Consider the following 24,008-nt stretch of genomic DNA (forward strand, 5'->3'; position numbering starts at 1 on the left):
TGTTGCCTCTCTGTCTGTCAGCATGTTGTTCTGTTATTGATGTTTTCCTGCTTGTTTCTTCTTCTCTGATGAGAACAAATCACTTTGTTTTCAGAAAAAGTTTGTTTGAAATGTTCTTTTCACTTTGTTTCACACTTCTACACTGTCAGCGTCTCCGTTTCAACCAAATGCTGAATAAATAAAGTTTGACTTCAAACTGAAAACTCTATCATTATTGTACTAAACTGTGGCCTTTAAGACCCGAGTCAGGAACAAATACAGTAGTCACATGCAGTATTTCGTGCTGTTCGCTCACCTGACCTGAGCACACCTGAGCACACCTGTACGTCACAAGTCATCCCTGTTTTTAAATGAAATGTTTTCAACGTTAGCAGAAGCTCTCGTTGTTCCTGTGGAACTGAGACAGTTTTTAAAGGGTTAACATGGAGCCAGGTGGAGGGGGCGGGATCACACTCACCTTATCAGGCGTAACCACGGCAACAGAAACTGTCCCACTACACACACACACACACACACACACACACACACACACACAGTGTTACCATGGCGCTTCTATGACCACAAACAAATAAAAGTTGATTACCTTTATTGATACTTGATGACATCATTAAGGTAAAAGTTCATTTTCAAAGCGTTTAGTGAAAATGTGAGTTGATGAGTTGAAACAGATCCCTCATCAGTTTCCGGCTGATTATTAAGAGTCAGTGACGTAATTGTTTTTAGATTATTCTCTTGTATTACTCTTCATCATTTCATTCAGTTTCTATAAATGTATTCACAAAGAACGTGAGGGTGGGGGATCTGTTGACGTGACAACCAGACCTGACAGACTAAAGATGAAGGATGAGCTTGGTCCTGAGATGCTGAAGGCTCTGGATGTTGATGGGATGTCTCAGCAGCGTCATGTGGAAGTCATGGGGGCACCTGTGGAGTATGTTCACGCTTTGTAGATTTGAGCTCTTCCATCTTGATATTTTGTTGATCATTATGTGCGTCATGAAATCACTTTGAGTCTGATTAAATGATTCATGTGAACAACAGCTGGAGACGATTCAAAAGTCACAAAGCAGAGAAAAGTGTTGTGAAAGTTTTTCTGCAGTTTCGTAACGTTCGATGAATAATGAGTAAATTTCACAACATTTCTGAGCAGAAGGAAACTTCTGTTAAAGCAGGAGCTCAAACCAGCTGCAGACTTTTATTATTATTATTATTATTATTATTATTATTACTATGTTCACAAATCTAGTTGTTTTATGAAAACTTAGTAACAGCAGCACTTTAATAACTGTGATATGACAGTAAGACTTCTGCAACAGCTTCATATGTGTAATATCTTATTTTTTGATATAACTGCCGATAATGTTTTATAATCATTGATGTTTTTCACTGATTTGCAGAATGTTTCTGGTCGTTCACAGAGTCTGTTCATTATATTTAGAGAATTTATATGTTCCGACTCAGTTTTTGACTGTCTCATTTCATATTTTACATTTTATTTGAATTTGGTTTATAGACTCAAATTCTACCAAATTTACATTTAATTACATTTAAATTTTACATTTAAAACTTTTCTCTCATGCTCTCACGGGTTCATGAGCGTGAACGCGCCTGACTCCAGACTCGCTCTCGACATGTTTCATCTTTAGCTCTGATTGGCCGAGAGGATGACAACCAGGAGGGCGGATCTGTTACGCATGCGCAGTGGAGTAGTGTGGGGGAGCATGTTTAGAAAGTTTGAGGGAAGTGAAGCAAGATTCAGGGAAGATTTCAAGTCACACAGAAATATTCTTTGTTTTCTGCTGGAGGACTCATCAGCGCAGCGACAGACGGACAGACGGACAGACGGAGCAGAGAAGCTCCTACACCCAGGCGGAGACACCGAGCGGTCGCAGCACTCCAAGCCGAGCCAAGGAGCGCCACCGCCGGCATGAAGATCGAGTTCGCCCCGCTGAACATTCCGCTGCGGAGGAGACTGCAGACCGCCGCGGTGCTGCAGTGGGTCTTCTCCTTCCTGGCTTTAGGTAGCATAAACCTGTCTTTCTGATCACCTGTCTGTCTGGCTATCTGTCTGTCTGATTAGATAGATAGACAGACAGACAGACTTTATTTATCCAAAGCTGGGAAATTGCAGTGCAGCAGCAGCAGCATCACACACAGTGAAATAAGACTATAAAGAACAAATTATACTTTATAAAATATGAAAACAGCGAGCAGTAAAAAGATTATATACTTTATAATAAAATATGAAAACAGCGAGCAGTAAAAAGATTATATACTTTATAATAAAATATGAAAACAGCGAGCAGTAAAAAGATTATATACATAATAATAAAACAGCAAAAGTAGCAAACAGTAGTGATAAGAAGTACAAAAGAGATTTTTATTGTATTGTATTACCTGTCTGATCATCCCTCTGTCTGATTACCTGTCTGATTACCTGTCTGTCTGCCTGTCTGTCTGTCTGCCTGTCTGTCTGGCTATCTGTCTGATTACCTGTCTGATCACCTCCCTCTCTGGCTACCCGTCTCTCTGAATACCTGTCTGATCACCTGTCTGTCTGATTACCTGTCTGATCACCTGTCTGTCTGATTACCTGTCTGATTACCTGTCTGATAACCTCCCTCTCTGGCTACCCGTCTCTCTGATTACCTGTCTGATCACCTGCTCGTCTCTCAGCTCAGTGCTGCCTGGCTGCCTTCGTACTCCTGGCTCTCTCTGATTGGTGGATGGTGGCCATGCTGTACGGTGGTTGGCTGTGGTTGGACTGGGACACGCCCTCCAGTGGGGGTCGGAGGTCACAGTGGGTCAGGACCTGGAGTGTCTGGGACTACTTCAGGGACTACTTCCCTCTAACGGTGAGGTCAGCTTTATTGATCTGATCGATCAATACTAAACAAACTGAGGAGGTCAATCAGTGCTGATTGTGGCTTTGTGTCTCCAGCTGGTGAAAACTGTCGATCTGGATCCAAAGAAAAACTACATCTTTGGATTTCATCCACATGGTGGGGACCACACCTGTCTGTCGACCTGTCTGTCTTTACCTGTCTGTCTGTCTGTACCTGTCTGCCTGTCTTTACCTGTCTGTCTGTCTGTACCTGTCTGTCTGTCTACCTGCCTGTCTGTACCTGTCTGTCTGTCTTTACCTGTCTGCCTGTCTTTACCTGTCTGTCTGTCTGTACTTGTCTGCCTGTCTTTACCTGTCTGTCTGTCTTTACCTGTCTGTCTGTCTGTACCTGTCTGCCTGTCTTTACCTGTCTGCCTGTCTGTACCTGTCTGTCTGTCTACCTGCCTGTCTGTCTGTACCTGTCTGTCTGTACCTGTCTGTCTGTCTTTACCTGTCTGTCTGTCTACCTGCCTGTCTGTACCTGTCTGTCTGTCTGTACCTGTCTGCCTGCCTTTACCTGTCTGCCTGTCTGTACCTGTCTGTCTGTCTACCTGCCTGTCTGTACCTGTCTGTCTGTCTTTACCTGTCTGTCTCTCAGGTGTGCTGGTAGCTATGCTGACCTGTCTGTCTTTCCGCCTGTCTTTACCTGTCTGTCTCTCAGGTGTGCTGGTAGCTATGCTGACCTGTCTGTCTTTCCGCCTGTCTTTACCTGTCTGTCTCTCAGGTGTGCTGGTAGCGGGGGGGTTTGGGAACTTCTGTACAGAAGCGACAGGTTTTTCTCGTCTGTTTCCTGGACTGAAGTCGCACCTGCTGATGCTGCCGTTCTGGTTCAGAGTCCCTCTCTTCAGAGACTACATCATGTGTGGAGGTACGCACCTGTCTGTGTACCTAACTCTAACCCCATGCCATGCTGGTTTTTCACTGGTCACAAAGTTTACCTGGAAGAGACACGCCTCCTCCTCTCTCCTGTTTTTAGTTACCAGTTAATACATGTTGTCTTATCGACGGCAAACCTGACACCCTTAGTGGGGTGGACTGTAAACAAACGGCTCTGGAGGTCAACCGCTGGAGGTGGATGTGAAACACTCAACTGGTCCAAACCAGCGAGGTGTGAATACGCCCCACAGCTCGTGTTCGGGTCTCTGGTTAATGTCATGAAACAGCAGATTCTGGGTCAGAGATGAGACTCGTCACACTGATTTTAAGTGTGGCTCGAGTGTTTCATCAGACTTCAGACCGACATCCCAGAACATTGACAGAACCACGTTTAGGTCTGAAAGAGGTTTTGGATGTTTCTGCTCACAGTCTGAGTTTCTCAATCAGCCCTTTGTACAGCTCTGAGTAAACACTGTGTTACAGGTCAGTGCAGGAGGAGGCAGAAAGCTGCTCTCTGATTGGCCGTCTGAGCAGGGTGGTATGGGCGCTGCTGTGATCGATCGGTTTCATCGTTTAAAGTTAAGGGTCAGATGTGAGCTGTTGGCAGAAACGGAGTATAATAATCATAAGTCAGTGAATTAAGCTTTATTTAAATAACACTGTTTAAAACACACAGTGAACACACATAAAGATAAAACTGAATACACACACAAGATGAAAACATGATCTGACAGCTTGTATTGATTACTGGGGCAGCCCTGGATGAACCAGCTGACCTGGTCATTAATGAAGGGGGTCAGACAGTTGGCCAGTTGTGTCTGCAGAAGCTCCTTAAAGAGGTGAGAGTGTGTTGTTGGCTGCCATGTTGCTGTAGGAGGTGGTGAAGGTGTGGTGAGGGACCAGGTTAATCTCAGGTGTGTGTTCAGGATGTGAGAACGAGCTCTTTATATCCACAGAGCGAGCAGGTCCTCTTCCACAGAGTCTGACAAACAAACACTGGCGGTTTTTGTGGCTGCCGTCAGGGAGGACGAGGCGAGGAGCATTCGTTTAGTTGCACTCTGCAACCACACCACTAGATGGCACTAAATTGTGCATCCTTTGATGTGATCGCTTTGTGTGACAGCTTCCTGTTTGGTTTCCTGTTCTCTCCTCAGAGTGAGGACTCTCTGCTGTCTCTGATCTGTGATGATGAGACTCACCTGAGTGTGTCACCGTGTGTTGTTCAGGTCTGGTGTCGAGCTCTAAGTCCAGCCTGTCGTACCTGGTCAGTCGTCCTGAAGGAGGTAACGTCGCTGTCATCGCAGTGGGCGGAGCTCCAGAGGCTCTGGATGCTCGACCGGGGGCTCTAACACTACAGGTACATTTCTGTTCATTTTATCTGTCTGTCTCTCTGTCTGTCTGTCTGTGTCTCAGGCAGACAGACAGACAGACAGTCAGTCAGACAGACAGACAGACAGACAGACAGTCAGTCAGACAGACAGACAGACAGACAGTCAGACAGACAGACAGACAGACAGTCAGACAGACAGTCAGACAGACAGACAGACAGACAGACTGGGCCTGGTGACCCTGTTCTAATTCATTAAAGGTGGTTCCAGAGCTTTCGAGAATATTCAGCTTTTATCCAGAATGAATTCTGCATCAGTTTCTGTGATATGTGACTCCACAAAGACGACGACGGTCAACCTGCTTTCACCAGGACGAGTTGAGAGTCAGATGTCAGCTCGCTGAATGTTGAACATGTGACTTCTTCAGACTTTGACGCTCGTTATGTTTAAACTCGTCCTGAAATGAGAGACGAGAGAGACCGAACACTCACTGAACGTCTGTCTGCTCCTCCTCCAGGTCCGAAACAGGAAGGGCTTCATCAAACTGGCTCTCAAACACGGGTGGGTGGAGCTTGTGTGGGGGGCGTGGCGCTGGTGGGTGGGGCTACAAACACTGCTGACTCTGTGTGTGTGTGTGTGTGTGTGTGTGCGCCTGCAGAGCTCAGCTGGTTCCTGTCTTTTCTTTTGGAGAAAACGAGTTGTTTGACCAGATGGAGAATCCCACCGGCTCTCCTCTGAGGAGGCTGCAGGTCAGAGTCCGGCACTCCCCAATACACATAATACACATGAAAAAACTCACGATGCACGAAAGCAGTACATCTCATACTGCACTACTGCGAGAGGTTGTTCTAGTTGTTCTAGATCTAGATCAGACATTCATGATTTATCTGTCGGGTGTTTTCTGTGGGGGGTTATGAATAAAGGATGGAGGAGCCAAATCAGATTCATACACATCTGGAGATAGAAGTACACATGAAGTATACGTGTTTCTGTTGGAAATATACAGAACATGATATAACAGAAGAGTTCAGTCTGACTAAATGATTAAAATCTTTCCTGTGAACAAATGATCTCAGGTCAGCTCAGACAGCTCGGAAACACAACAGCTGATACCAGCTGACTTTGTTTTCTTATTGAAAAAGTAGACGAGGCCTGCGAGATCACGTTATTTCCAACAAAAGAATTAGAATCAGAAGCTTTGAAAGAATATTTGTTCATTTTGAAACATCTAGAAACTTGACGTAATTCAGAATTTGCCTCAGAAACTGTAGAAACATGTTTATGTGAACGAAACAAGATCAGCAAGACCAGAAACACAGATGATAGAAAGTAATGATCCTTGATTATAATTAACATATTTAGAAAGTCAGAGGGATCAGACGTAACAACCAGAACATCCATCTACAGCTAACCAGAAACCACTGTGTAACATCTTTCTGATCACAAAATAATGCTTCATCAGAAGACCTGAGCCACACCGACAACCAATATTTAACATCTCACAAACGATTTCGAGCCAGTGTAATGCAGCGTGACGCTGTGATAGTAGGCAGGTACCGGGGTCTTGAATCTCGGGGGAGCAGATGAACAAGGTCGTGATCAGACCGCCCGAGGTGGGGGAGGGGGGCGGAGGTTTAAACGTCGCTCACATTTGCATACAGCAGGTCTCGTGTTGTATTGTCCCTTGTCCCACTGAGAACGCCGTGTGAAGTATCGTCATGAAATGCTGCCCTAGCCACCACGCAGCAACATCTTAGAAGCACCGAACACCGGTGACGTATTGGTCAAGCACCTTTGAGCTCTCATTCACATTTAGTGCACAGTTTTTATTTTTCAGTTTAGCTGGACTACATGAGGACTGCTGATGTGATACTGAGGTGCACTACTTGTGTGACACGAGTATGCTGACCTGTGTCCACAGAATCGGCTGCAGAGCATCATGGGAGTGGCAATGCCTCTCTTTCACGCCAGAGGAGTTTTCCAGTACAGCTTTGGACTGATTCCCTACAGGAAGCCCATCCACACCGTCGGTATGACCCTGACATTAATCGAACGCCATCCTACTGTTAATCTAATGCTGTCCTAATGTTACCTAATGTTAAACCAGAGTCAGAGGAGAAGATGGATATCGGCTTCATCTGTGTCTGTTTAAGGAGATATAATGCTGTTAGTAGCAGTTAGCATCTAAGCTAACCCCCTCCCCTTCTGTTTTCAGTGGGGAAGCCTATCTCCATCGTCCAGACCCCCAGTCCCAGCACTGAGGACATTGAGGGTGTTCATAAAGTTTACCTGCAGAGTCTGACTGAACTGTTCGAACAGCACAAACACACCTACGGCCTCGACGAACACCAACACCTCAACTTCATATGACCAGTTACAAACACCTGACCTCCTGATTTTCAGCTCACCCAGTAGTTAAACTGTCAAAGTAAAAAACTGACTGATTTTTCTATTGAACAGCACAATGCTAGCACTGCTAGCTCCCATTGATCCTGTTTATTTGACTGGGAAAAGCTAGCCCTGTGAACAGAGCCCATTGATTTCAGTTTGGAAAGGAACATTTGAATGGGAAACATTATTACTGTTGGTAGAGCACCTTGGCTTGACTGACGAACGCTAGCATTGCTAGCAGCCCTTATTGATGTCAATGCAGCATCCTGACATTAGGTTAGCAGGACTCAATGATTTGAATGGTGAATGAGCCTATTGAGTAAAATTGATAATGCTAACATTTCTATCAGAGCACATTCATTTGACTAAAGGATGCTAACATTGGTAGCAATTTCCATTGATTAAAGTGGGTTTCCATTGGTTTAGATGTTGCCCTATGGGTTTTTTATGTGTTGCTAATCGTGCTAGCAGGAAACACTGGTTTGAATAGGGGATAGTAGCGCAGTTAGCAGTACCCTTTGACCTGACTGTAAAAGGTAATGCCGCATTCAAAACCCATCGGTCTGTCTGAGGAATACCAACATTGTTTGAGTTGGATGTTTTCAGTGAAGAATGCTAACAATATTAGCAGGATCAATTGCTTTGACTGAAGAATACTAACACTGTGTTGAAAGCCCATTGTTTTGTCTAAGGAGTGCTAACAGTGCTAGCAGGGCCTATAGTTTCCATTGTGCCTCTAGGAGTGGTGTGAGGATGAGTTTTCTGTTTATCATAAATTGACACCATATGATGATGATGATGATGATGATGGAACAGATGATCGACAAAGGTCTGGTGTGACATCATAGTGACAACATAATGACATTAAAAGATCCAGAGATGGTGCTGTCTGGTTGTTTGGTGATTATGACAACACAAATGTAAAAACTAATTGTTTCTTAAAATCTGTTGATTCTGATTTATAGATTTTCATCCATCTTTCACTTGTTCAGGTTTTATATTATACGTACAGTTTGTTGGAGACACAAACTCAAACTGACCTGGGAACCTCCTGGTTTCACAGTTCAGATTTAAAGTTTTAACACTGAGTTCGGATGACGATGATGTTGGAGATGTGCAGATTAAATGAATTGTAAAAATAAATAACAAAATAAAGGAGTTGGTTTAACCCTCCTGCACACAGAAGTTTCCATGGAGGAGGCGGAGGTTTGCTGGAGCAGGCCGGCAGCAGGACCTCTGCAGGGTGTTTTTGGCTGCAGTGAAGCTAACACACCACAAGAGGTCGCCAGACTAAACCGACAATAACGGCGCGTGGTCACAAACTACGTATGACGACTTTTTCATGAAACTTTTTCTAAACGAAACTCTGAAATACTGGCGATCCAAAGCTGCAATCGTTTTTTAATTTAACAGTCTGGAAAAGAAACGTCAGCTCCTCTTTTAGCCGAGAAAACTTAGTCCTCATTCCTGAAAGGTTCAGAAGTAGAAAATAAACTTTATAGTTTTGTCTCAGTCGACTTAATTTCTCTGGTGATAAAAACTGTGAGGCTTGAGTTAACTTTTTATTGATTTGGTGAAGCTTGAGCTCTTAAAAACGACTGGATTAGTCACAGTGTCACGTGATGCACGCGGGTCGGTGCGTCACGTGATCTCTGCAGCTGTTCTGTGTTTTCACTGAAGGAACAAACGTCACGAATTAAATACACTTCTGTGTTTCTCTCAGTTCACTTTCAATCTAAAGAAACTTTATTAACGTTACGAGGAGAGACAACAGACGCAGGCGCCTCCCCGTCGGACAATCACACGTGTACGCGCTTTGCTTCCTCTCGGCTCGTTCACGCGCTCGTCCCGTCTCTTCTACCAATCTACAAACTGAGACAAGTGAGAGCTGGATGATCCGGATCAGACCCCAGAGACCCGGACCTGGTGATGACGATCAGGATGAAGGTGTTTACTGGTCAGTTATTGGCTGCTGTGTAGAGACACGTGCGCTGTTTACTGAGAGAGAGAGGAAGATGGAGAGAGAAGAGTTTCTTTCTGTTTAGTGAAGAAGAGGAGGAGGAGGAGGAATAAACTCCCAGCTGCACTTCGGATCTTTGACGTTGTAAACGAAGAAGAAGAAGAAAATCAGCAGAAGAAGAAGTTCACTGTAAGAACTTTTTCTCTGTGAACTCTGCGCGCTCCCGCGCCTCAGGCTGTAACGCGCATGCTCTGTCAGCAGTTGTGTATAATGGATCGATTGTGCCACCGAGCCCGGTGGTGACGTCACTGGAGAGCCCCAGGACCGGAGGGAGGGACGCTGATCCAGATCAGAACCAGGAGCGGCGGGAGCGCGCTTCAGCGGAATACATGAACGTGAGTGTTTGTTTACAACGATGACGTCAGAATGTTTGAGTTAATGTCAGTTGTCTGACCCTGGATCAGTGTGGAGGGGTCTCTCCTGTCTCAAACCTATTGATTAGGAGGAATAAGTATCTCCAATAAACCAGCAGCAGAGCATCAGTTCTCTTCAAGGCAAATAATAAGCGAGGGAGTCAGTGATGGTCCTAGTCCATTCAGGGCTTTGTATACGAGGGGGGGGGGGGGGGGGGGGGGGGGAGACCTTAAAGTCAGTCCTAAATGTTACAGGAAGACAGTGCAGAGCAGCTAAACTGGACTAATGTGGTCTCTCCTCTTGGTTCTGGTTCATAGTGGAGCTGCAGTTTTTGAAGGACCTGAAGTCTCAGTGGTTTTTCTTCAGTAAATAATGTGTTACAGTAATCGAGTCAGCTTGAAGTAAAGATATGAATCAGTTTTTGAGCATCTTTTTGATTTATAAATGGCCGAACTGTTTCTAAGGTGGAAAAAGTTCACGTCACCTCGTTGATGTGGGACTCGAATCTCGAATCTAACCCCCTAACCCTAACCCTGAGAGTGGTGCAGGTGGTGTGAATGGTTGTTCCAGGGTGGATGATGGGCGTTGCTGTGGGCCTGTCAAACCTGCAGTAGAATGTATTCAGGTCATTGACCATGTAGGAGACATCCAGGCTGGAGATGAGGTTCACGGTTCGCCTGGATGTGTGTGTGATTCTGTGATTGGACGGAAGTGTGTGTGTGTAAAGGTGTGACACAGATGAGAGTCAGTTGGGTAGATGCAGTAATTTTTGTTGCTACTCATTCAGCATTCACTCATTAATTCATCATTAGTTGAAATCTGTTTAATCTGCTGGTTTTCGTTTTCATTCGATCATCTTTGCTGCGCTGCGACAGCTCTGTGCTGCTTTTCACAATAAATGCACCAAACGCATCTTTGGATCTCAGCGTATCTGTCACCATAACCTCAGTGCGCGTCACACATCTGCGAACCCCAGGACCCAACCTCATACTCTCTGATGGTTCTCGTTGATGGTTCTCAGCCGTGAGGGCCATGGTCTCCTGTAGCTGGTTGATGTCCCGCAGTTTCCTCCACACTGACGGAGGTTTGTTAGCTGAAAAGCCGTCCTCCAGCTTCTTGGTATTTCACCTCTTTGCTACTTTAATCTCCTTTGTCAGTGTGTTTTGGCCTGGTTGTTCAGGACTCTGACACACTATAAAGAATGTAGAGGAGCGGTGACAGGACCCCCCCCCCGACAAGAAACCACTCACCCCTTAGCTCTGAGTATGTCGGTTAAAAATCAAGAATCCAGCCCATTATGTCATGTAGAAGAAGTAGGTGTAGAGCGAAGTGCAGAGCAGTAACTGTACAGACTGACTGACTGTCAGTGTGGTTTCAGTTGAGATCCTGCAGAACCAGAACTGACACACACACACACACGCACACGCACACGCACGCACACACACACGCACACACACACACGCACACACATGTTAATCCAGGTTGTGCAACAGGCAGCAGAGTGAAGCAACCAGCAACAGAACAGAGTGAGTCAGAGCAAACAGGAAACGCAGACGAAGAAAATGAGTTTGAGACGAAAGCTTCGGGGTGAGAGACACTGACCATAACAAAAGAAGAGAGAGAGAGAGAGAGAGACAGGATGTGTGGTGAGACAGAGTTTAACCTTAACTTTGATTTAAGATACTCTCTGCAGATAGACTCTACTGTTATTGTACATTATGGGGACATGATTCGTCTGTGAGGACTTGTCTCCTGGTCGGGGACTTCTGCAGCTAAACCTTTTAGTGTCAGGGTTTAGACCTGGTTTCAGGTGAGCATCGAGAGGTAAATCAGTGTTCGACATGTAGTGTTACTGCAGAAAGAATTATTGTATTAATGTTACTAGTAAGAGCTTCTGGTATAAAGTCCAAAAACAATGAAAGTTGAAGATGCTTCCACTCAGACTGCTTTTATCTTTTCCTCTTCAGCTCACAGCTGAACTGCTTTCATTCTACCAGCAACTCACCTGCTTTAAGTGGTTATACGTCAACAAGCATCAGCTGCTTTCAACATTCATCCACTTCAAGGTCAGACAAAGCAGGTTAATTCATATAGCACAGTTCATACAGAGTGTTTTACATACAAAGCATGACAGTGAAACACGTTAGACAGACAAAACAATTTAAAAGAAAGAATAAGTAAGAACAGTAGAAACACAGATTCAAAGAGTAAAAAGTCTGTGTCTGACTTACACCAATCAAAAACTAGTTTCCTTTAAGTCTGGCTCTATTTTTAAGGTGGTCGTAGGACCACTTTTTAATTTGGAGTCCAGAATTAACATGGTTTGAAGTCTTAAACATTACACCTTCAACATAACCACTGTTTTCAATGTTATTCTTCTTTAAATGCAGAAAATGGCTCATCTGGTCATTAATTTGTTCAAAGCAGTTATTGAATTACTGTCTTGGTTCAAAATCATCAGGATTTATTAAGTTAATCGGTGCGTTGTCCACATAACCATGGTATTTTGTTTTTTTTTTTCTGAAATGTGTGGTAGTGGGAACATAGACAGACAGGTAGTTGAACAGAACTGGACCAAGAATGGACCCCTGAGGATCTCCACATGTGACCGCTGTTCATTCAGACTTGTAATTGTCACGAAATAATCTCGTGCATGCAAGATTTTAAACCAGCTGTGGGCTGCGGCAGACAGTCCCAGCCAGTTTTCCAGTCGGTCCAGTAATTCTGAATACTGCAGTCACCTGCAGGTGGAATTGTTTTGACGAGGAAGAGGATGTCATATGAAACAGTTAGTGTTCATTTGTGGACTTGGTGGATGTGTCCCCTGAAGTCTATATATAGTCTTATTTCAGAGCTGGTATAAAAATGAACAGCACACTGTTGTCAAACTGCAAACTTTTCAGATCTTTTTTTCTCAACAGACTAATATAAATACATATATACATCCCAGTACTATTACTGTCTTTTTCTGTACATTCTACTACCAAACATGTGATCCTGTAGTGATAATATTACATATGAATTTATATGGAGCACCTAAGAGCTATTTTCTTTTACATTCACTATAAAAATTCCCAACACTTATACTTTATAATGCAACAAAAGCCTGAATTTCACACAAAAGACAATAAATCATAAACTGGAAATCCAACAACAATATGTGAAACCTAAATAAACAAAGCCTGCCTGCTATAAAAATCAACAGCACGTAGTTGTCATCAGTAGTGCAACTGCAAACTTTCAGATCTGTGTAACAAAAAATACAAAAACGACTAAATACTGCGAACATTTGGGCCAGGAAAAAGCTAGCAGGTGCTCGGCTAGCTAACTAGCATGAACCCATCAAGTGATGCTTGTGATTAAAGTTACCGTTCGTACACAGAAACGTCTGTAACTTTCAGACTACATGCTAATAACGCTAACAGTCACAGTGCATGTCACGGATCGTTGCATAAACAATTTGAAAACATTAAATAGAAATATTGATTGCAACATTGCTCACATGCCCCCACCCCCAGCCTGGATGTATGTCCTTTTTGCTGAGTCAGTGACGGTGGCGTGCCGTATCTGTGCAGTTGCAAAGTTGTCTGATTGGGTGGATCGGGCTTCAGGCGCTGCTGATGCGAGGTGGTTGTCAGCCTGTTGGAAGTTGCTAATACGGCACGTGGTATTATTGCTGTTAATGATATCAGAGAAAACATTGTCTTGTATTTCTTACTCCGATGTTATGTGTGAAGACTGTTTTGTAAAAATATCTCGATGACTACTGATTAGATTTTTGAACAGACAACATTGAACTGAACGGGTGTGACTGCATCAGCAGGGCCGGGGTGGGGGAGGAAGCCTGGGACAACGATTTGCTGACGTTTTTATTCTTGTATCAGTTTTCACAACAGATCAAGTGCAAATATTAACGTGATCAGTGAGAACATCATCAGTTGCCACAGTGCTGAAATATCGAGATCTTTTATGATCACTCAGTGTGAGGCGTATTGTGCGTGGGCTCTGTCACAAGATGAATCAATTCAATTCAGTTCAATTTTATTTATTTATCGCCAAATAACAACTGAAGTTGTCTCAGGACACATTTAGAGCAGGTACAGACCAAACTGCTTATCTACAGAGACCAACAGTTCCTTCATGAACAAACACCTGGAGACAAAACTTCCTTTTAGGAGGCAGAAACCTCGAGCAGAACCAGGATCAGGGTGGGCGAGAGAGACAGACAGACAGACAGAGAGACAGACAGACAGAGAGACAGACAGACAGACAGACAGACAGACAGACAGACAGACAGACAGAGAGAGAGACAGACAGACAGACAGACAGACAGACAGACAGACGGCTGTAATAGATTTATAGGTATACACAGTACATGTGGCATGGTATATACCTCTGTGATATATTTGTGTATGTGATGTATTAACATATTAACAGCAGATAGAATATGAACACAGTGCGGCAATGATGATCTAATAATAATGGTAGCATAGCTAATTGAAATAAAGGTTGCAGTGGATGTCCGGCAGGTGAACTCAGTAGTCCAGGTTCAGCCGCTCTCCATTCAGACCTGCGAGACGAGAAAGCACAAAGACTCCGGGGAAGAAGCCGAGTCAGGAACATGTCTTGGTAGGACAGGAACTCATACAGATGGAGAGGGAGAGAAGAACAGAGGTTTGGGTGTCATTGGAAGTCTCTCGGCAGTCTAATCCTATGGCAGCACAGCTGGGCTCTGGTCCAAGACAAGCCTGAGCCGGCCCTAACTGTAAGCTTTATCAAAGAAGAAAGTTTTAATCCTGATCTTACATGTAGAGGGGGTGTCTGCCTCCTGGACAAAGACTGGAAGATGGTTCCACAGGAGAGGAGCTGGATAACTAAAGGCTCCGGCTCTCTTTCTGGTTTTAGAGACTTTAGGAACCACCAGTAAGCCTGTGTTCTGGGTTCACTGTGTTCTACTGGGGTAACAGGGTCCTTTGAGTTCTTTAAGATAAGATGGTGCCTGACCATTTAATGCTTTGTAGGTAAGAAGGATTTTAAATTCTATTCTGGATTTAACAGGCAGCCAGTGCCGAGAGGCTCATATCGGATAATCTTCAACTTAATTTTTGTCAGTCCATGATTGCAAATTAATTCAATAACACTGCTGTTCTGTTGGATGTTAATAAGTCACATTAACAAGTTCTTTTTCTTTTTGTGTGTTTCAGTGAGTGTGTAGTGTGTGTGTGTGTGTGTGTGTGTGTGTGTGTGTGTGTGTGTGTGTGTGTGTGTGTGTGTGTGTGTTCAAGGATGAGTGGTGGTAAAAAGAGGAGTGGCTTCCAGATCACTAGTGTGACCTCAGACTTCAACCAAACTCCAGCTGGCCAATCATCTCCCAGCATGGTCCTGACATTCCTCCAATCAGCAGCCTCCTCCCCCAGCACCCCGCAGGGAAGCTCCTCACAGCCTACCACACCGTGTCTGAAGAGGAAGTACATCTCCCATGATGCCTCAGGGCAGGGAGTGGGTTGTTCCTCCAGGTTCAGGGTGGTGAGGTTGGCGGTAGGTGGGGCCGGCAGTGGTGGGCGGGGCGAGCCTTATCGCCGTGGTCGATGGACATGCACAGACTTTATGGAGCGACAGGAAATGGGATTCAGGCCGGTAATAGACACCCTGAGACACGCCCACTCCCTAGAGTCCCTAGAGATGATTGGCCGGGACAGAGACAGAGACAGAGTCCACTCTCAGGACACAGCCCACCTGATGGCTCAGCCAATCAAAGGCAGGGAGGGGCTGCACAGCAAACCACCCTCCCCAACGCACCGAGAGCCAATCAACATCCGGCTCCTGGACCACAAGGAGACAATGGGAGACCAGAGCTTCGACCTCACCCCTCCACCTCCTTCTGCCCGCCAACGAAGGTTCCCTCCCCCTCTACGATTGGACATAGATGTTACAGGACAGGTACAAACACACTTTCCTATTGGAAGATCTTTAAAACATGCTCGTACCCGCTCACCTGTCTCTGTTTCTGTCAGTCCGTCCTCAGGCTGTCACACTCTCAGCCGAGCTCCCCCCCTGCTGAATCGTACCACCCCACCCTGACCTCCATTCAGACTCCAGCAGCCTTCAGTCTGGACCAGACCATCTTCAACCTGACAGGAGATGCCAGGTAGCTTCATGTTGTGCTGTTTTTAGTTCCCCGTCAGTGTGTTGAAGTAGAGGAGAGCATCGTCTGCGAAAGCTGTAGACGAGCTGTATGAGTCAAAACTCCTCAATGAACCACAACCCTGAAAATACATGTTCATTTCCTACTGACAATACCAGTAATACTACTACTGCTACTGCAAGTAATGCGACAAAGACCACAGTTATTCATACAAATAATCCTGATATTTTAATACTGTATATTATAGTTAATACAAATAGTTAATACTGCTTTTTCTAGTTTAGTCATTCACTGTAAATACTAATAAAAGGGAAGCTTCTGCTGATATTACTGTTACATACTACAACAGCTGCAAGTACACATTTACTACAACTACCATATTTGCTACTGTGACTACTATTACTACAGCTCATTAAGCTAATGCAGCTAGTGCTATAAATGTCAGTCATGTTAGTATAAGTACTGATACTTATCACTGTTATTATGAGACGAACAGATACTGCTTCTATGTCTTCTGAGTCTATCTATTAGTAATACTGCTACCAATAAGTATGAAACCACTGTTAATAAAACACTAGTTTATGCTGATGTTTGAATAAAACAAGTTGAAGTAACACATCAACACACAGTTCCTTAAACTATCGGTCACAGTCCAAAGGGGGGGGGGGGGTGTCTTTTATGACTTTTATTCTGTTTTAATACTTTTTTATGTGGTAACGCCATCATTTTATTGTATCTCATATATTCATTTATTCATTCAAGCAGTTGGAATAAACATCAAAGTTCCCGTTAGAGACTTTTAAGATAAAAATCTATTGATCCCACGCTGGAAAATTTACTTGTTACAGACAGCAAGAATAAAAAGGAGAATAAGAACAGACAGATAAAATACAATATATAATAAAGACTATATATATGTACATTATATACTATGGGGGTGTGAACACAAAAAGGAATGAAAACAACACCATTGTTTTTCTTGCAAGCGCCAGACCGTTAGCACGTCCATGCTAAGAGCTAAGCAAGGGAACTGCCCTATTGTTGGCTGCACAGAGCAGCATGAGTCACTACATCGGCATCCAGCCTCAAAGGACGGAGCAGCTGAGTGGATTAACTTTGTTTCTGATGAAAACGTCCGAGCTACACTTGGCTAAAACCTTTGTGTGCTAACTGCTTTGAGTCTGAGTGCTTTTCCACCCGGGGTCAGCCACGCTGGACTGGCACCAAAACTTTTGAGTCCATACCAAGTGTTCGTCGCACAAGTGCAGAAGAGGGGATGTAAGTATCTGAAAAAATAATTATGCTATGTGTTTCTTTGCCAGTATGACACAAGCTAAAGCTAACAGCTGAGGGAAATATTATATGTTAAGTTTAGTTAGTTGGCTCCACAATAACATGAATGTTATTACTCTGTTTTTAGATAAACTTCATCCACACTTTTACGTAACATGAGTCTGGAGACAACAGGTGTAACTAAGATATCTCCCTAGCGTTTGTTTTTGCTCATTTTATCACATTTATCAAGTAGTTTAGAACTTGCCATGAGTCACTGAGGCCATTCGTCCCCCCGTCCTGCGTACTGTTGGTCTGCGGTGATCTGGGTTACGTCACCGCGTTGTGCTACCTTAAAATGTGCTTTATGTCCATCTGTAATTTGGTAAATTGGCTTTTTCAGTTTGTTGATACTGTCTGTGCTGGACAGCTGCAGCTAGCCAATCACAAATTTACGAAGAATTCTGTGCTGCCCGTCGAACTACACACAGGCTTGTAGTCCGAAGTACTAGCTAGTATTAGCTAGTTGCAAGTTTTCAAATCGCTCTGATGCAGCTCAGTCATTAGTGTTGTTACCACTGTGTTTCTCACGTGGAGATCTAATGCAGTCGCTTTCTTCAAAGGCTTGTGAGAGATTTATCTGCTTTCACTCACTGTAGTTGGCGTTGTTGTATGAATACCGCTGGAATTAGTCATATCTGCATTTATGTTTGCTGCGCATAATAGATTTCTCCCACATTCAGAAAAATCCAAGAAGGGAGAACGTACAGCAAAGCCAGTGAAAGCAGATCCAATTTTCTGTAAATTTAGCTTTTATTAAAAATCCCACCAAGTCAAAAATGTCCAAAAAGGTCTTACTCAAGTTAAGTCAAAGTCAGCTTTATTGTCAATTCTGCAGTATGTACAGGACAAACAGAGAATCGAAATTGCTTTACTCTTCAACCTTTTGTGACAGGACGTATATTAAAAAAAAGAGATAAAAAAAACTGAACAAAAAAAAAAATAGCAAACAAAGTAATTCCAGTCTTTGACAGATAAATTTAATAAAACTGTATTTCTGTGTTACTAATTACGTAGATGAACTGCTGGAGCTTTGAGAGGTTTTTCCAGGACCCTGTCCAATATGTGGATGAAGTGCTGAAGGCCCCATCCCTGAGGGTCTCTCTGTCCAGTGTGAAAGACCAGAGAAGCAGGAAGTGCTGGTTGTCTACATGTGGAGGCTCAGTCCAGGACAGACCTGAACCCCGCGTACCTTCTCCCCCTGCACCTGTAAAACCTCATTCTCCGGCCCAGAAAGAAAACTCCAGCTAACAAAGCTTCTGTAACGCTGAGAGGATAGACGAGGACACGATATTAGTCAACAGGAAATGGGGACACCCATTATTTAGTGTGTCCATCTTTGTTATGTTTTGTAGCATTGCTTCTGTGAAAGCAGCGTGGTTGCACACATTGAGTTGTTTTTGTAAATATATTTCATATTATTTGTGCTTATTGCTCCACAGTCAGACTGATGAACACATGATGAGAGAATAACTTCAAACATTGTGTGGTGTTTGGTGTCGCAGTCTTTCTGAAATAAAAACTGTATGAACTGTTGAGTTTGATATGTAACATATTAACAACACCAAAGAGGAACAGGAAGCAGGGTAAGATACAGGGAGCAGTATTTTGACCCTTTATTCTACTCCTGTCTTATATATTTTACCTCTAACAGACCATTCGTGTGTGTATAACCAGGGCTTATATACTGAAGAGCAGGTGGGTCTTAACTGGCAAATGAGACAGAGGTGATGAGGAGAAGGTGTGGACAGGTAGAACCAACCTGTCGGTATGACCTGCAGGACACACCCACACCAAAGACAGGGACAGACACACACAGGGCAAAAGGAATACAGAAACAAAAGGCCGATCCTAACAGTACCCCCCGGCTACCCCCCCGTATTCTGGTGATGGTTCCTATGGGACTCTCTCAGACTGAACTGAAAACTATTAAAGAACAGAGACCAACCAGCCAGCCATAAACCTCTTGGCAGAAGATCTTTGTGATCCGTCCAAACCAAACCGGGGCTGTTCTGGACCCTTTTAGCCCGTCGCTCCCTCTCTCCTGTCTCATAGTAGTGTTCCATTGGACAGCTTCTCAGCTGAGTGTGTGTGTGCGTTTCTTTGAGTGTGTGTGTTGTGGTATGTGGGTCAGCTACTTGTCACACTGTTGTTAGCTTCTGTTCAATAGCATTAACGCTGAAACAGTAAGCGTGTGTGTTGGATTAAGACAAAAAGAGGACCTATTCATTCAGAGTGCGTTATCAGGACGTCTGATAACTGAACGATATGTCTGAATATACTCGGCTCTCTAAAATTACCAGACTGGCTCCAGACTAGTCGTGATTTCAGGCTCAGGTCCAGGTGTTACCTAAGATTTAAGGTGGAACTTCAGATGAACATTAAAACAGACTGTACAAACATCTTTCTGACAGCGAAGTCAACTCAAGTCCAAGCAGCAACCTCTGGGGCAGTTCCTCGAATGGCCACTCGAGGCTGCCCCCAAAAGTGAGTCAATCCCCATTGACCCCCATATTAAACCCCCATAAAAATTTGCTGTAGGTTGGGCTGTTTATATATATATATTGTTATTTTTTTGTTATTTTTTATGTATTAATGATATTTTAGGGTTACCTTTACTACACTTAGGCTCAATGTTAGAAACAGAGTAAATAACATCAGGAGATCTTGAAGGACTGAATGAAGCTCTCTGTTCTGACTCAGTCTGAGGGGGCTGGATTGGAATTCCACAGCAGTTTTTCTATTGGCTGTGAGAGTGAGTGGGCTGGAGCTGGAATGACACGGCAGCCAATCAGAGAGCAGAGAGTGTGCGTAAGTGTGGGAGGGAAAGAGAGAGAGTGACGATGAGGAGTCTGGACCTCAACAAGGGACATCAGACCTCAGTGAGGGACAGGGGATTTAAATGAAGGACCTTAAAGACTCTGGATCTTAATGGGGGACAGCAGATTTTAACAAAGGACTACACAGAGTTTGGACTTTGGAGTTTGGAGGGACAGCGGACTTTATGGAAGGATGTCTCAACAAAGAGTCTGGACTTAAACGAGGGATATTCAGACTTCACAATGAAGAGTGTGGACATTAACAGGGGACAGCAGACTAACAAGGCACAGTGGACATTAAAGAAGGACATCAGGTTGTAATGAGTATAACAAAAAAGACCAGACTGTGACGAGGCTGATCAGACCTTAACGAGCAACAATGAAGAATCTGGACCTTAAACTCGGGACGAGAGACTCTAACAGGGGACAGTGGACATTAATGGGGGAAGCAGACATTAAGGAGGGACAGAGGACCCTAATGCAGGACAACAAAGGGTCTGGACCTTAATCAGGGACATTTCTTTGATTGGACAGTCTTTCAATCATTGCCTTGTTGCTCTTTTTTGTAATCGATCAGCCGGTTCCTGCAGTCTGAGCCTGGGCTCTGATTGGATGGTCAGTTTGACAGTTGGCTGTGATTGGAGATGTTTGGTAGCATAAAGAAAATTCTATCAGGGCGAGGTCAGCCATCCTCTCCCCTTTCTGACCCTGTCCCCCGTCCTCGTCCACAGCGGCGGCGTCCGTCGACCCCGCCCCTCCCCCTCAGGACTCTGCGGCTTGTTGCTAAGCCATCAGAGACACCTGTTGTGTTACGTAATCATAGAAAGGTCAAAGGTCACATGTCAGGTGTGAGGGAGTCCTGGCCGGGGGCTGGGCCAATGACCACTGAACCTAAATGCAGGATGAGTCAGACGTCATTGACCCTGCCCTCCTGGGATCAACCAATCATTGAGGCCCAGCCCAGAACTACCGACCAAACCCAACCTCAATCAGCCCCACCTGCAGTCCTGTCCCAGAATCCCCTGATCCCCACAGCCCCTCACCCTCCACCCAGTGGGCCGGGCTCTGTAGCCACCATGATGTCACTGCTGCTCTTCTGCCTCAGGTAACCATGACAACCAGAATCAGGAGGCTCAGATTCAGGTGCAGGTGTGCACAGATTCACCTGGAGGTTAAGACCTGCACAGAACATCTGAAGACTGAATCCCTTCCTAGATCAGGCCTGTCCAAACTGATCAATAAAATCAGAAAATGTAGATTTATCACCTTTCAGCTGTTTGCAAAGACACATTTTAAACAAATAGAACTAAAAAATATAGAACAGAGTTTATTGTTTTGAAATGAAAGAAGTTCACATATTTTACAAAAATCTGGTGTTACAGGCAGCATCAATAAAAACTGATCGCAATGGAAAGAAAAAATACAAAATAAGAAGTAGACTATATATTTGTACATTTTTACAGACTATAAAAAAGTATTGAGAAATATTGAAAAAGCGGCAGGTTCTTGTTCCATCCAACCAATCAGCTGTTTGACGACTGAGATCAGTTGGAAAAATGAGTCGAATGTGGTGTGCTGCTTCCACACCGCCCTTTAAAAGAGTTCTGTCTGACCTGATGAAGTATTGATAAGATAGTGCTCAGTACAAAGGATGTTACATTTTCTGGAGGAAATTGAAGTGAGCTTGTCACCTGTCTGTCTCACCTGTCTGTCTCACCTGTCTGTCTCTCACCTGTCTGTCTCACCTGTCTATCTCACATGTCTGTCTCTCACCTGTCTATCTCACCTGTCTGTCTCACCTGTCTGTCTCTCACCTGTCTGTCTCACCTGTCTATCTCACATGTCTGTCTCTCACCTGTCCATCTCACCTGTCTGTCTCACCTGTCTGTCTCTCACCTGTCTGTCTCACCTGTCTGTCTCTCACCTGTCTATCTCACCTGTCTATCTCACCTGTCTGTCTCACCTGTCTATCTCACATGTCTGTCTCTCACCTGTCTGTCTCACCTGTCTGTCTCTCACCTGTCTATCTCACCTGTCTATCTCACATGTCTGTCTCTCACCTGTCTATCTCACCTGTCTGTCTCACCTGTCTATCTCACATGTCTGTCTCTCACCTGTCTGTCTCACCTGTCTATCTCACCTGTCTGTCTCTCACCTGTCTGTCTCACCTGTCTGTCTCTCACCTGTCTATCTCACCTGTCTGTCTCACCTGTCTGTCTCTCACCTGTCTATCTCACCTGTCTGTCTCTCGGTGTCTTACAGCAGTTCCAGTAGCAGTCTGATTGCCATCGACAATAAAATCGAGCAGGCCATGGTGAGTTTTAATTTTATAATATTTTATATGTTCAAACTGTGATTCTTCTGTTTCTCATTATAACTTTTATAAAATGAGAAAATAATTCTCGTCATGATGAGACAGTGAGCTGATGTTGCTGCTGTAATGCTTCAATTGAATCCCTCTGTTCAACATTTACATTAGAAATGATTGAAGTTACTGCTAAGCAGCTTATTAGTCATCAATAAAGGTTTTATAACACATCATGAAGTAAAGATATGTAGATTCATGTGTTCATGACTGTGTATCTTCTCTTCAGAAACATATGTAACTGTGTTCCTGTATGAACACACACACCTATACACCATCTATATACAGTATGTATCTGTATATCTATATCTATCAATCTATCTTCATATATATGAAGAGGATTTTTAAAAACACTTATAGTACCTGTAGTAATAACTTCTAGTAATAATACCTTCATTTCCTGCAAAGAAAGCCCACAATGTTTTCAACAACAGGAAGAAAACAAGTCAAAAACCATCAACATGTCGTTAAAACAGCAAATGTTTTTCATCACGATGAGTGAGGAGGATGTTCTGATGAAGTTTTTATTAAACCGTGAACGTTGTTTTTAACGTCCTCACACTGTCAGTGTTTTATTTTAAAATTACAGTTTTATATTGATATTTTTGTTTTTGTGTTTCCCTTAAACGTCTCGAATGTCCATCTCTTATTGATCCTTTTATATAAATAAACAAACTTTGTTATTATTGATTCATTTTTAATTTATTAGTTTGTTAATGAAATAGTCTGTTCTGTCCTTCATTGTGCTGCGTCTGCGCCCTCTGCTGGCTGAATCAGAGTGGAGCATCTGTCCATACCACAAGATCTCTGTAACACACTGAGCTGTGTGTGTGTGTGTGTGTGTGTGTGTGTGTGTCTGTGTGTGTGTGTGTCTGTGTGTGTGTCTGTGTGTGTGTCTGTGTGTGTGTCTGTGTGTGTGTCTGTGTGTGTGTGTAGGATCTGGTGAAGAGTCACCTGATGCTGGCGGTCAGAGAGGAGGTGGAGCTTCTGAAGGAACAAATCAGAGAGCTGCAAGAGAAGAACCAACAGCTGGAGAGAGAGAACCACATCCTGAGAACACTCACACACAGTATACACACCACATAACACACACAATATACACACCACATAACACACACAGTATACACACCACATAACACACACAATATACACACCACATAACACACACAGTATACACACCACATAACACACACAGTATACACACCACATAACACACACAATACACACCACATAACACACACAGTATACACACCACATAACACACACAATATACACACCACATAACACGCACAATATACACACCACATAACACACACAATATACACACCACATAACACACACAATCTACACACCACATAACACACACAGTATACACACCACATAACACACACAGTATACACACCACATAACACACACAATATACACACCACATAACACACACAATATACACACCACATAACACACACAGTATACACACCACATAACACACACAAT

At 43.8% G+C, this 24,008-nt stretch overlaps 2 protein-coding genes across 5 annotated transcripts; both read left to right on the forward strand.

Moving 5' to 3' along the window:
- The first annotated feature begins 1,580 nt into the window (after window positions 1-1,580).
- Window positions 1,581-8,360, forward strand: mogat3a (monoacylglycerol O-acyltransferase 3a). Of its 2 annotated transcripts, XM_041964761.1 has the most exons (9): window positions 1,584-2,021; window positions 2,677-2,855; window positions 2,942-3,002; window positions 3,609-3,752; window positions 4,987-5,117; window positions 5,606-5,649; window positions 5,747-5,837; window positions 7,010-7,118; window positions 7,304-8,360. In XM_041964761.1, exons 1-9 carry the CDS (start codon window positions 1,928-1,930, stop codon window positions 7,456-7,458), a joined length of 1,008 nt encoding a protein of 335 aa, XP_041820695.1. In that variant the 5' UTR covers window positions 1,584-1,927; the 3' UTR covers window positions 7,459-8,360. The 2 variants fall into 2 exon arrangements, with proteins under 2 accessions (XP_041820696.1, XP_041820695.1); XM_041964762.1 differs by lacking the exon at window positions 3,609-3,752 and having other exon boundaries at window positions 1,581-2,021.
- Window positions 8,361-9,168: 808 nt separating this feature from the next.
- Window positions 9,169-23,661, forward strand: zgc:153012 (uncharacterized protein LOC777626 homolog). Of its 3 annotated transcripts, XM_041965413.1 has the most exons (6): window positions 11,448-11,499; window positions 11,821-11,919; window positions 15,058-15,793; window positions 15,868-16,001; window positions 22,412-22,463; window positions 23,451-23,661. In XM_041965413.1, the coding sequence occupies exons 3-6, from the start codon at window positions 15,140-15,142 to the stop codon at window positions 23,598-23,600; spliced, it is 990 nt and encodes a 329-aa protein (XP_041821347.1). In that variant the 5' UTR covers window positions 11,448-11,499; window positions 11,821-11,919; window positions 15,058-15,139; the 3' UTR covers window positions 23,601-23,661. The 3 variants fall into 3 exon arrangements, with proteins under 3 accessions (XP_041821346.1, XP_041821348.1, XP_041821347.1); XM_041965412.1 differs by lacking the exons at window positions 11,448-11,499; window positions 11,821-11,919 and adding an exon at window positions 9,169-9,834; XM_041965414.1 differs by lacking the exon at window positions 11,821-11,919 and having other exon boundaries at window positions 11,384-11,499.
- Window positions 23,662-24,008: the final 347 nt, after the last annotated feature.

The sequence above is a fragment of the Chelmon rostratus genome, chromosome 23 (assembly GCF_017976325.1).
Source record: "Chelmon rostratus isolate fCheRos1 chromosome 23, fCheRos1.pri, whole genome shotgun sequence".
Classification (NCBI taxonomy): domain Eukaryota; kingdom Metazoa; phylum Chordata; class Actinopteri; order Chaetodontiformes; family Chaetodontidae; genus Chelmon; species Chelmon rostratus.